We start from the raw sequence: 14,119 nt of genomic DNA, 5'->3' as shown, positions 1-14,119 counted from the left end.
ATGCACGTAAATGTGTTCTGCCATCCCTCCTTATCCCATCTTCTTGTTTATATGTACTTTCGAGTACGGGACCTGATAGAAGTGAATTCGCTCGAGCCTGAAATTTAGTTCGATCACGTTCGAATTATCGTAACATCCCTCTCCGTAGCTTGTGGAAACCTGTAATGTTCGAAGGTTCTGTTCGCGTTTCTTTCTAATTTAAAACGTTTCGAAATAATTTGCTCTCCGTAACTCCGAAGCTCTGTCGCATGAAACTTCGTTGAAAGTTCGATTGCAAAAGTTTGCCACGACCATTCGGGCAACAATATTTTCTCGATTTCGGGAATGATATTTGAGCTTAAATAGAACGACGCTCTCCACATTGTGCTATTTCAAAAGATAAGCCGAAACAAATGGCAGGAGTTTAGATTAGAAATTTAGATTGGAAGACTGTCAGATTGCCTAAAACTCATATTTAACTATATATAAACTTGTGGAACTATTTTAATTTAAAATTTAAGCGCAACGAGACGAAACCTCGTTCTATCCAAATAACCGAACGAAATCTTTCACATCTTTTAAAAACAATTCATTCGTTGATATCACAGGCCAATTAATCAAACCACAGAAACGCTAAGTGGCAGCTTTATCTAGTAAAAATAATCAAAAACCAGATTCGATTGATATAATGAAAATTCATCGGACAAACTCGCTCACCGTAGGATATCCCGCTCAAGACAGACGGCGCGAACGACGAATCGCGGCCATCGGTATCGAGCAGCGCATGTGTGCTACTCGAGCGGCCGACTCGAGGCGCCACGACGCCGGCGTCGCACGGCGTCGAGGGCAGCGCCGACGGCGATGTACGTTGAGGTGGATAGTCGCAATCATGCCACCACCCTGACGCACGTTCCCGTATCCACGGTGCGTGTACGTCGACGACGCAGAGGTGGAAAACCGAGCCGGAGCCTCCGCAATAAAACGAATCTCGCGGGGCATAGTATACCTGTTTTATTGCGGAACGACACGCGAGAACCGGAAGTGACAGGAAGTGTAGAAGAGTTGAGAACAAGAGAAGACAACTTTACAGCGACGACCAGCGTGACACGATCATCGTACAACGACCACGACGAGGATAGGCAGTGAACGATCGAAAAGGAAGAAGGACCAGGGTCGAGTAGAGCCAGAGACCGGTGCGCAACGGTGGAGAGTAACAGAGGAAGCAACGATCGACGCGTCCACGGTGGCCCATCGATGCCGGAGCGTCGAGACGCCACATCACGGCACGGTATATCGTCATTTCCGATCTTCTCTATTTCGATCGCATCGTATTAACGGTTAAACTATGAGTATCGTGCACAAGTATACCGCGATATAGTATCGATGAAACGTGCGTCTGGTTGAATGCGTGTGCCTGTGCTGCTGCAGAGGGTTGCATGCGTGAATGCGGTGTGGCGCAGCTGCGAAAGTGCGCTTGACAAGTGCCGTGTGCGGGCCGGGGCGCACGTGTGCGGAAAAACGCACAACGTGTTTTTCCACGGAGCAGTGCGTAGTGCGCGATAGACGACTCGGCCGGAATCGTCCGCGGAAAACTGCACGTGCCGCTCGCGCGGATCGATCGATCGGAAGTGCGAACCCGAGAGAGCTTTAAAATTGGTGGTGTGTTCTGGGTGGAGCGTGTGCAACGTGAATTATGGCGAGAAAATATGAGGATAGTTGGTGAGAAGAATACGTTGAAAGGACTCTAGTTTAGCTTCTTTCTTCTCCCGATGGGTCACGGTGACACGAGCGCCTCACTCTGGCGCGCGCGAGCCGTGTGCTCTAGCCGTGTCCGCTCTATTTCCGTGTGTTTTCTTTAGTGATGCTTGCAGCTGCGCTTCGAATATGATTTTTCCCAAGTATTTTTGGGTCGCGAGTGCGTCGGTTTTCTTCTTTCACGGATCGATCCCGACTCGTCCATTCGCAGGATACCACTAGATGTAAGGATCTTCCTCGACTTGGTCACCGGTGACGCGATATTTCGAGGACTACCAATTCTGCTGCGTGATAATCTCAACTCCGAAATATTTATATCTGTTCTTACCTCGATATAGATCGAGTTTATCGATTTCTCGTTATCCATCGTCCATTAAGCGTATTATAGAATGTTCGGTGATTAATTTTAGCGTGCTTCTCTTTTCCATGATTTCTTGTTTTTACTGGAAAACATTCTGGATGCGCGCGATTACCTGCAGATTATTCTTTTCCACGGACATTTATTACTCGTCTATTATTTTTTACTGCAACAAAACTTACAATATCAGAGCGCGTAACGTAAGTTCGCAAGATTCTAAGGAATCCTCAAGCCTCGTGGACGTTACCGACGATTCCTCAGGTGCTTCTGTTCCCGCGTAACGACCGCGTGATAGCCGTGACACTATATACATACATAGAACATCGGTATAATCATCAGTGGGTGACACGAGACAAAGATCACGGATACGCACGACGACGACGATGCGATTCGCAGCCACGGTGCGGTCGGACGCGTCCGCAGGTGCAAGAGGCATGCGTGGAACGAGGGCGTCGCACGTTCGCTTAGATTTGGCCTGTAATATTTTTCGCCGACTAAACGCCGATCGAGGCGGTCGCATCGAACCGAAATGGAAGAATTAACTGGGTGGAAGTCGATGGATTTTTGGGTGAAGAAGGCGGTCGATCGTCTCGAAGTTGGCACTCGAACGAGCATTTCGAGGGAAAAACGATCCTCTAGGAGGAGTTATTTTAATAATGAGGGTATACCGGCGCTTTGTGGCCTCTCTTTTCTTTTTCTCGTGACCGCGCCGGCGAGCGTGAGAGCATCATCGGGGAACGCGTAATTATTTCTCGTTGTTGCGTGCAACAATAGGCACACCGAAGGGGGATCGATTAATTGATTTCTGTTATATAAAAAAGCGGGAGGACACGAGCGAGGATTGGACGGTCCGCGTTCTACATAGACTCCGTAGCTTTCGATCAGCTCTCTTCGTTCATTCTTCGACGCACAAAGAAGAAGATAAAAAAAATAGACAACGTTACAGTCGGAGTCTCGTAGGATCGTTGACACGGGGGAATGTATTCTAATAAATTCAAGGAAGCCTAGTTTCTGTAAGGGGGAGGAAAGCGACTGACCGACATTGATGAGTGCAGCATCAAAAATGCAGTCCTATGCACCGGCTATAGACGCGTCCATGCTGTTTCATCGATCGATCGAAATCTTTGTTCACCCAGTCGTTTAGATCTCATTGCATGTTCCCGTAGCAAGCAAAGCACCCCCCATTTCGTAACTTTTACTACGACTTCAACTCAACGACGTGCAAGTTATTACGTTTACTTGTTGTCAAGATTCTTCTGTTATCAAATCGAAAGACAGATTGTTGAGTGTTTTCGTAGTTGCTTGTAAATTTCTTTGAATTCATTCTGAAGAAGAATATTCCATTTAAGAGGGAACATGATTGCGCGCCGAATGTGATCGTTAATGTTTCTACTTTTGGTAGAATGAAAAAATCTATCACTGAGTTTTCTAAGTTTTTCGTTAAGTTATATTCTCCGGATTTCATTGAGAAGGCGAGTGAACGAAACATTCCAAGTTTCTCGTAAATTTCCTCGAATTTCATTCTATGCAAGGATGTTCTACGAATAGGAAACACGTGTGCTAGATATAATTGTTGATATTTCTCGTTACGCGTTCATTCAAAGTTGGATCATCTAAATATATCAAACACGTAAATTCTCCCATGAATTAGTAATCATACAAATCTGAATGAACACTCATGCCATGATACTTTACCGCCGTTTACAGCCTCTATTTACCGGCTCTCAGAAATTTTCTTTCGAATCACTCGTGCAAGCTCCTACGTATACAAGTATACACGATACATCAACAAACGTTAATTAGCAATATAGCGTGTTCGTTTCGTACACGTGAATCTCGCTGAGATTCAGAGCCCATACCATATCAATCGCGTTCGCCGATGCTATTTCTAAATATCATTAATTTTTATCTACACGCTCCGGTACACGTGTTCGACAAGGCGGCTGGTTAATCGGAAATACGAACAGCTCGACTGCCTCGCACTCATCGACGAATTAAACCACCCAGACATCAAAGATATAAATTCTTCTTGAACCAAACCTATCGTAAATTCCTCTTGCGAATTCAATTAACATATTCTATAGCTATTCTTTGGTATTCACGAACCAGGGTTAACCCTTTCACTCTCGATATATATTACGTGTACGCAACGTTATCTGTACTTTAGTACGTTCTCGATCAATAGAATGTCCTTATTTGACATCTCTTAGATCATTCGACAAAATTTGTTTTTATTATCAATAATCGCTAAAACATAATTTTCCTCGGAAGCTAAATAAGTATTGGACCATAAAAGGGTTAAGGGATGACCCGGTTAACAGGTTAATCCAGGAATCAGTACTGTACGTCCTCGAAAGCATCGAGTCAGACCCGAATCTGTATTTCGGCAAATCGTCGCCGATTTTCCGCGAGCGGCGCGAGAAACTCCTACTATTTATAAATGGTTTGAACCCGGTCGCATTGGCGAACCTCTGGTCCGCTCGAGCTGCCGCCTCGTGGGCCGCCGCCGGTGTGGGGAACAATTCGCCACCCCATGGTAAAAATAGAAGCTCCTAGCCAGCTAGCCGAGAAGCTCGAGGCTAGAGCTCGAGCACGAGCACCGCTCTAGCGTGTTGCTAGAGCGGACGGACGTTGGGCGGGTGCGGTGAATCGTGTCTAGCCAGCGGTCGCGAACGGTTAAACGTCGACGTCGCGACGACACCGGGTTTCCGGGCCCCCGTTGATCATGCTGACGCGTACCATCGCGATTACCATCACACCAACGACTATCGCTCCTACCAAGACTTAACAACACGAAGTAAATCGCGATCGGACACGAAGGCAACGGTGACGTTACCGATGATCATCTCGATCCCTAGAAGCTTGTCCTGTACGTCGTAAAAAAAGAGAAAGAGAAATAGAGAAGAAATAGAGAGAGAAGAAGGTGCGAGTGTGTGCTTCAACCGGCTAATCGCTTGTTCTTCTGCGTTCTATCGTTTTCTGCTATAGTGTACCGCGTGCGTAGTTTCGTTCGGTGGATCCACGAAACGAAAGGATAGAGGTGAATCGGCCGTCGAGTCCAACGAGGAATCGCTCTATATTCCCTGGCCGAACGGCACTGCTCCTCGCGAAACTCTGCTCGTCGTGAAGTCTAGTGAATATTTTAAGACCGACAAGAGGCCGCATGTAGGAAGAGGCGGCGCGGGCTGATTCACTGGCCATCGTGTTCGCACGTAGGAGGACCAGGGAGACCAGGCGGTACAGAATGCCGCTGTTCTTCTTCTTCTTCTCTTCATCTACTACTTGCACGTAGACTAACGCGACCAGCAACTAATCTAGAGAGGAACCAAGCTCCAACTGTTCCTCTAATCGGACGAGCTTTCGCGCCTTCGTTTTAACAACTGACCGAGCGACATACGAACACAGAACATAGGATAGGAGCGAGCTAAAGCTGAGGTGGAACAAGAGAGATAGAGGCAGAGGGGAGGAGAGCAACGAGAGAAAGAGTGGAACAGAGATAGACTGTGTAGCAGAGGGAGAGCGAGTGAGAGAGGGTCACATTCCGAGCGGATCACGGATGCTTATAGAAGCGTTGCGTAACGGCGTCAGACGGACGGCGAAACCGCGGCTGCTGTTCAGCCGTCGAGTTTCGACAAGTTCGACGAAAAACCTGCTGCATCCTCTCCTGGTATTAAGACTGCCCATCGAATGCCTGGAGACGGATACTACTACGTTGATATTCGGGAAAACTCGAAAGTGTATCGTCGATTGTGCCGTTCGCGCAGTGCCGACTGACCACAGGTGATCGGATCTAGATGGAACGTTGATCGGAATCGTCGATTTAGGGGCGAATTAGCAGAAGAGAAAACGCTCTCTCTCTCCCTTTCCTTTTATCGATTGTCGCGGATTCGTGGCGCGTGGCGCGAAATCAGCTGCTGACTCGATAGGGAATCTGAGCCGCGTTTAAACTGGCTGCTTACGGTGGCGAGTGCGTGCGAATGGCTGCGTGTGCGTGCGAGTCGAGCGCGTGTTAGGCTCGAAGGATAATCGGCGATCGATTAGCGGAATCGCCAGAACCCTGTCGATCGATAGTGGTGAGAAACGTAGGGATGAGGAGAAGAAGGAAGTGCAAGGAATAAGAAATCGACGAAAGTATCGAACGTGTAAAACGACGCACGGTGCTACGAAGGAAATCGTACGGGTGTATCGATTCTCCTTGTGTCCTCAAGTGTTTCAAGGCCACGGGAAGCCGGTCGAAGCCGTTTCGCAGGGGAGTCACGAGATCGTCTTTGTGAACTGTGATCGTAGTTCGTATTGCCGAGACTCGAGGTTTTGCGGCGATGATGTTCCTTTCAGGTCCGTTGCTGTCCGACCAACGGCAACTAAAATTAACCCGTGTCGAATCCTAGAGCGTTCTCGTCTAGCCTCGCTTCGGGCTGAATTTCGTATTTATAGATCGTACACAAAGAAGAGAAAAACCGTATCCTTGACATCCAAATAACCAACCGGTCGATCATTGATCGATAACGCGTGACCATGCTGGTTCAGAGAAATTTACCCTAATCTCGTCGTTAGAGCATAGTAGCGCTCGAGTCTCGTCGATTCTTCGAATCGTTCTTTAAGACGACCCCGCGCTCCCGTGCGAAGACATCGGACATAATCGCGTACGCGAGTTTTCACGTGGCTAAGTAAAATAGTTGACGCGATCAGTGTTTCTCGTCGACGACTTGGAGTGATCAACAAAGGGTTGTTCGTGTGATCTTGCAGAGGTCCGTTGGTGGTACGCGTAAAACGAGAAGAACCGTGGAGGTGGAAGGAAGGAAGGATGACGGAGCAACGTTCAGCAGGGAGACGAGGCGCGTGCGATTTTTGGTAACGGGTCAGCGCGACGACACTAACGAAGACGACGAAGACGAAGACGACGATAAGGAGCACGACAACCACAACGATTACGACTACGACCACAATCACGACGAGGAAGAAAAAGAAAAAGGCAAAGATTACGACGTGGGTGGTGGGGAAACAAGTTGGTGGTGGAGGAGGAGGAGGTGGTGGAAGACTAGAAAGTGGTGTTAAGAGATGCAGCAACAGCCAGCGCCAAACGGGGTGGCAGGTGGTGCTGAATTGCCTCAAACAGGTGGCATAAGCACTGCCCAACCTGGAGCGACAGGTACCGCCACGGCGGCGTCTAATCGTGCCCAGGTTAACGGTGGCAGATTCGATTTCGACGATGGCGGCACCTACTGCGGCGGTTGGGAAGATGGAAAAGCTCATGGACACGGCGTATGTACGGGACCCAAGGGCCAAGGTGCATACTCTGGTAGCTGGCACTTTGGTTTCGAGGTCTCCGGTGTCTACACCTGGCCTAGGTGAGACCAGACCTTCGGATTCTTATTAATTTTTGGCATGCTTTCAATTTGCTCTATTCGCCCCTTGCCTCGCTTACTAGCGCCGCTTTTCTCGACTCTCTCCGGCGAATTTTGATCGGGTTTCTTATTTTTTTTTCGAGAATCCTGAGTTATTCCGTTAGGATGTTGATATACGGGCTCTTTCTGTTCTTTTTCTTTTTTTTTTTTTTTATCAAAATGCGTTGATGTAAAATAAACGTAAGGACGATCATTAAATGCAACTTATATATGAAAATCGTTTCTTAGTGGTTTATAGTTAAACATTAATAATGTGGATTACATTAAAATTCCGATAAAACGGATCTTTTGGAAACTTCGTTTAAGATACTACAAAGACATCGCAACTCTTGAAATTCTGGCCTTCAACGATTTAAAACCACAAATGCCCTCTCTGTTCGTTACGGATTAAAATTGATCTTCTCGGTTAAGCCAATCTCCGTGTACATTGTTACTATCCAGATCGTAAACCGTCTTTAATTAGTGGAACGATGTCAAATCAAAGGCATCGTGAATTTAATTAATAAAAACGTTATTCATCTTCAATTTATCTAGAACAATCTTTACCTCATGTTCTAATTGCCTTTCCATTAACTACAAAAACAGACATTAGATTTGCTTGCTGTCACTCGTCTTTCTATTTTGAAGATTCTCGGTGAATAATAAACACTTGAAACAGGCATCCGTGTAAATGAAACTGGTTCAGGCTCGTTAGTTCTTGCTGGAGCGTGCATGCCCGAGTATTTCGGGGATACACCGGCACAGCATCGATATCTCGATCGCGGTCGAATGCTTTCAAACTCGGTTCTCTTGTCTCGAAAGCTAAATCTCCTCGACTCGCAAGAGTACTAAAATAATTACTCTCGATAGAACAAACACGGTCCAAACTTGAAACGATCGATTATATTCGATCAAATTTCATCCAACTCATCTACCATTTCGTCGTACGTGAATGATATAACTATCGTTTTCATAAATATAGACAGCCCGTAATATAGGATTAGGCAGTGGAAGCTTCTCTATCAAAAGCAAAAGCAGAGCTTTCACGGGTTACATACATCGCTAGAAGCAGAAAGAACCCGTAAACCTCATCTTCTGAATCCTAAAGACGACACAGATCCAGATAAACGACCACGAAACGGATGAAGGTTTTCGCTCAAAGAGGAAACGTAGAGCTCTTTAACGAGCACATTGAAACGTTATAGTTGAGATGACCAAAGTTGATATTTGAGTGATGAGGATTTGGTCTCGTTGTTATGTGGAAAAGCAACTCTGAACGTTATGACGTATTCACAATACAATAATCACCTAATAGTAACCATAAATGTCACAATAACGATGTTCCCATTTATCAGTCGCACTATTAATGCATTTTTGTGGAAAGAAAGCGTGAACCGATTTCGACTAGCAGACGTCATCGAATAGAGAGATGATAAATTCGTACATTTAGCCTGGCCGTACGGCATTTAGCTGATTTTACTCTATCTTTGGGAACCGTCTCTAACGGCGTGAATTCGAGATAAACGGGAGACCTTGACACGTATCTCGGTATATACCTGGGGCAGGGCGGGAATCTCCCGATCCTGAAAGTAGGTCATCGAGTGCAAGGACAACGAGTCCGGGTCAGTGGGATCCGAGCGGTTAGGACCTAGTTCACGGACGCGGCAAACAATCGTTTCGCCAAATTTCCAGGACTTTCAGCCAACGGCTCTGACAGGGGGGAAATAATCCTCGGTTCATCATAGAAGCTTATTTTCTTTCGTTTTTCAATGGTATTCCTGTTCAATCGCCTCTTGAGAGATTTTTCGATTGTGTTCAATGGGTACAAGTGCATTTCTTCTTCAAATGAGATCAATGTATATAGAATATAATAATATATAACGTTTGTATTTATCGAAAGGATTTTTGCGACAACGTATAGCAATATGAAGATTACATTTATGGTAATAAAAATGCCAAAATATATAAGCCGCGTATGATATGCAAAACTATAATATATTCGTTCTGGTATTTCGAAGATAAAATAAATCTCTGTCTAGTTTCGTCTAGAGAAGAAAAATAAAAAATAATTATCTTTGCGGTCAGTAAAGCGGTTAACTTTACCTATAGTTTGCTCAAATAACAAACAATGCTACCATATGTATCACTTTCACAGTCTAATATTCTTCTAGAGAAGATCTGACTTTTGACAAGGCAAAAATTTGATGAAATGAAATATAATCACTAGATACATTTCGCTCGTTATTATATCAAAGGCATTTTTCTTTTTTGCCTCATTCGTAAATAAATAAAAAAAAAGACGGTGTAATAAGCTTCTGTGATAAAAATTGTGGAAACATTTCTCTCGGTGATTCTTTTCCACGGGACCGCGTAACGTTGTAAGTTGCGCGACTATATTTGAGCCGTCGATCGTTCCGGAAGAAATTTTGTCACGCAGCTTTAAATAGTCCAGTGCAACGAGAGCTCGTAAATATAAGTGTTATTAACATCGGCTGACACACGCACGTTTCAACGTATAGGGGAATTGACCCACATTTTTATGTATTTTTAGTACGACGGTGTTCATCAATGGGAACACTCGGGATTAGGCCGAAACGAAAAGAATTACCGCGAATTCGAAATTACTATATTTAGAGTGTTTCGCGGGACTTGGAACAATCCTGAATTCGTCACCCTGTCAAAAACCATAAATAATTCGTAGATCCTTGAAGCATTCGGTAGCCACGGTTCGACTATTCGGATAATAGGTCACGTTGATGCATCGAAACTTGGATTGTCCAAGAATATACCAATATTATCGAATGTCAGTTATTGGGACATCTGAACCATCCTAAACATCCAGATACCAAAACTGTCTGTTCGTCTCTGTGTATTCAAGTTCCATGTTACAGATCCTATTGCAAATTTTCTTTTGCCTCGAGAGAAACGAAGGTTTCCTGCTAGCGGTTTTAAATTAGGTCGGTACCATTTACTTTAGTTACATATTCGCAGTTTACTAATAATGAAAAATTTCTATCTACACTTTTGACAGCGATAACTTATACCATAATTCTTCGAATTTTGGCTTCGATATTAGCGAAGTTGGAGTACCCATCGAAGAATTCGTGACCTCCTTAAACGGTGGTAGATAAGCACGACGTTTTCGTGCGTTTTATGCGTATCGATTAACCAACCACGTTAACCAGTCATGTTACAATTACGAGAACACGTTGTGGATTCCGTGACCTCACGTAACAGAAAAATGTCATTCGAAAGGTCTGGGTTTGATCGTATCGCGAATCAAAGTCACGCACGTCGAACAAGTTTCTAATTGAGATATAACAACACGTTTTCGTCCCTTGATCGATTTTTTCTTCGTCTTTTCGTTTATTTTAAACTACCAAATTATCTGGCATGATCATTGAAATAATATAAAACAGAAAAAGAGAAAAACGAAAGAAGGGTCGCTTCAAAATTTCGAATTACATAAATTAATATCGTGACAGATGTATACATAGAGTATCAATTCCAAGATCCAATTCGCAATAATGAGGATCATAGAATAATTAAAATAGAAAATGATCGTTCCACTTTAATCGTTAATTACACTGACTAAACCTTATCGGATGGCTATCGTGCATGTGTTTAACAGTTCAAACAAGGTCATTCTATAATTGTAATGAGCAATTAGAGGGTATTAAAGATCTTCCAGCGTGACTGTGGTCGTTTATTCTTTTAATACTCTCGCCACGTTTCGGTGTTGGTTCCTCTCGATCAGAGTGCGTCGCTGGCGACGTTGAAAGGGTGGAAATACCGTGGAAAGAAAATAGAAAGAGGAAAAAAGGAGAAGGGACAAAGATGGGGAACTTGTGTTTCTCGCGACCACGTATCTGGGCCGAGAGATTCCGTCGTTTCGTTTCCGTCTAAATTGGAGCAAGGTCTTCGTCAAGTCACGTTTTCCTAGGGATGCCCGATAAATTACGATGCTGCCTTTCGTTGATGACGAACTCGAGACCACAAATGACGTGGAACCATTTTTCGGCAATTATCTCTGTCATTGGTCATAATAAAGTGGAAAACTTTATTCGTTTATATTTTTGGTGGAAATAGATAGCATGCTTGTGAGTCATCGGATAACTCTTGAAATTAAGAAGAAATATTGTTTCGTTGATAAGGTGGATGACTGTACTAAGTTTATATTGCGATATTTTTATATTCAACAAGATTTCTGAAAAAGGATCCAATAAGATAAAATGATGGGCCAAGTAAATGACGTCAGAGGTTTTAGTTCCAGTTGTTTGAAAATAAAAAATTCAAATTATTCGCAGGAAAATGTTGCAACTTCATTCATATGGCGAATATCAACGACTTGTCCATTTTTCGTTTCTCCTAAGCGGCCGTCTTCGATATTCGATATCAACACGATTTTCAATCTTCGTCCGCTGTTAATTAAAATGAGCTCTGGAGCTGTGTGCAAGCGACACTGGTGCGTGAATATTGTCGCGAATGTCGAACCGTAATTTCCGAATAATCTCTAGCAAGCAATGTCGCCAAAAGTCCACATTATAGAAAAAAGAAAAGAACGGTTAATAAACCTAAACGTGAAGATATATAAGTTACAAACATATACAAGTTACCTAACAAATATACTAGAATAATAAGATAATAAAATAAAATAAATTTTAGTTTAGGTTTTATTCGACTAATTTTATTTATAAAAATAAGAATTTACATAAACAACCGTAGTATCAAGGATAAAGAACCAAAGATAACAGAAACTGATTTTTAACAATGAGTAATCGTGATTCTTTTTATATGAAAAGCTATCTGTGTCAAATAAATATTTATGAAAAACGTATATCTTTTCCGTGAAAAGAACAAAGTACATTTGTTGCAACGTATTTTTTATATATACAGAACTGTATATGTGTTAGCGACAAAACCAACAAAGAATTTGGTCTTTCTTCGCGTGGCGCAATATCGAGGAAGAGAAAGATTCTTCATTGCAACTTCGAATGAAACATAAAAAGGAAAATCGCTCCTTCAGATCGAAGCATCTGTTTCTTTTTCCCTTCAGAAGTCGAGGAGGATCCACTCGTGCGAAACATATTCGTCTTTGAGCACCGAGTATTTGTTGTATGGAAAAGCGTACGAGTATTCGAATTTGAACGCGATAAAAGCTGCTGAAAAGACCAAAGAGCATTTCGATAACGAGTTCCTTTCGTATCGATTGTATGCTGGAAGCTGACTAGCAAAATCTGATTTGTTCCATATAATTCCTGTTACTTTTATTGATCAGATTTATAAAAGATACGCAAACCAACAGTCTATAATCTATAAAAAACACAACAGTTCATACATTCATATATTTCAAATAGGTGACTTCGTATCAATCATTTAACACGAAGGATAGAACATGCGTCAAGATAATCCAGATGAAAACTATCGGAAAAATATACGATGTAAACAAAAAAAAGTTTTATCCATATATTCAAATCGTTAAAAAAGCATATATATTAGTAAATGTGTATAATTAAAAAAAAGAGTTAGTAATTTTTAAATTTTCAGAAATCATTTGTTCTGAATCTATAAAATTTCCATAAAATATTAGGAATCTTTTAGTAATTCTCATAATTTTAGTGTCAATAAAATTAACAATTTTTATATATTCCAAATTCTCTAAATAGCAATCTCCATGACACAAAATTGTATTAAAGAGATCTTGTTCACCCTTCGACGAGCCTTATCTCTCCGAAAGAAACTTCCCTTTCAATACAAAGCAGTAAGAAACACGAGACAAACCCAATTAGCAAAACAGTTTGAATCACGAAGAGCAACAAGTCCGGGAAGTGTATTTGATTACTGTGGTGCATCGAGGCTAAGGGGCGAAACGCAAGCGACTGATTTTCTGAGAACATCTTATATCGTATTATCACTCGTCAACAATATTGAATTTCAGTGGATCGGTTTACGAAGGCCAGTGGCAGAATGGGAAACGCCACGGTCTGGGCATGGAAACCCGTGGACGGTGGATTTATCGCGGCGAATGGTCTCAAGGATTCAAGGGTCGATACGGTGTCAGACAATCGACCACGTCCACGGCGAGGTACGAGGGCACGTGGGCGAGTGGACTTCAGGATGGATACGGTTCAGAGACCTACGCGGACAGCGGTGAGTTCTACTTTAATCGTGCTTTTATATTGAAAGAACGCTGGTTTCTCGCTCCTTTTACGTGCATTTTGTGCATCGTACGTGGGCGGAGATATCGAGTGTGGTATATTAAAAAAGGCTGAATGGGATGCGTTGTTTATATAGATCATTTCTTATTGTAATTTTTCTGTGGTACTTTATGCCGCGAAGCATGCTATTTTAAAAACAATTTAACGAAGGCTTGATAAATATTTGAGAGATAAATAATTAATGTAAGGGGGACTCATTATTTTAATGGGATTATTAATAATGGAATGAAGAACGAATAGAGTAGCATTACATCGCAAGTGCAAAGTTTGAAAATTATAATTTGAAAAAAATAAAAGTCTAGAAAATTAATTACAATTTCTGTACAAAGTTGTACATTTTTCGAGTATGGAGGAGGCAGCGAATTATTCGTTGTCTGACTCGATACGAACAGAATCTCCTGCCGCTTGAAAGAAGTTCAGGCGAA

At 42.9% G+C, this 14,119-nt stretch overlaps 1 protein-coding gene across 1 annotated transcript in view; it reads left to right on the top strand.

The window, feature by feature from the left end:
* Positions 1–820: 820 nt before the first annotated feature.
* The window catches only part of LOC126863578 (junctophilin-1-like), a 39,154-nt gene continuing 25,855 nt past the window's right edge, over positions 821–14,119 (top strand). The window contains 3 exon segments of the mRNA XM_050613844.1: positions 821–1,267; positions 6,839–7,440; positions 13,415–13,626. Coding sequence (XP_050469801.1) covers positions 7,151–7,440; positions 13,415–13,626 — 502 coding nt within the window. The 5' untranslated portion in view covers positions 821–1,267; positions 6,839–7,150.

This window comes from Bombus huntii, chromosome 3 (genome assembly GCF_024542735.1).
Source record: "Bombus huntii isolate Logan2020A chromosome 3, iyBomHunt1.1, whole genome shotgun sequence".
NCBI lineage: Eukaryota > Metazoa > Arthropoda > Insecta > Hymenoptera > Apidae > Bombus > Bombus huntii.
This window is presented reverse-complemented; position numbering and strand designations above follow the sequence as displayed.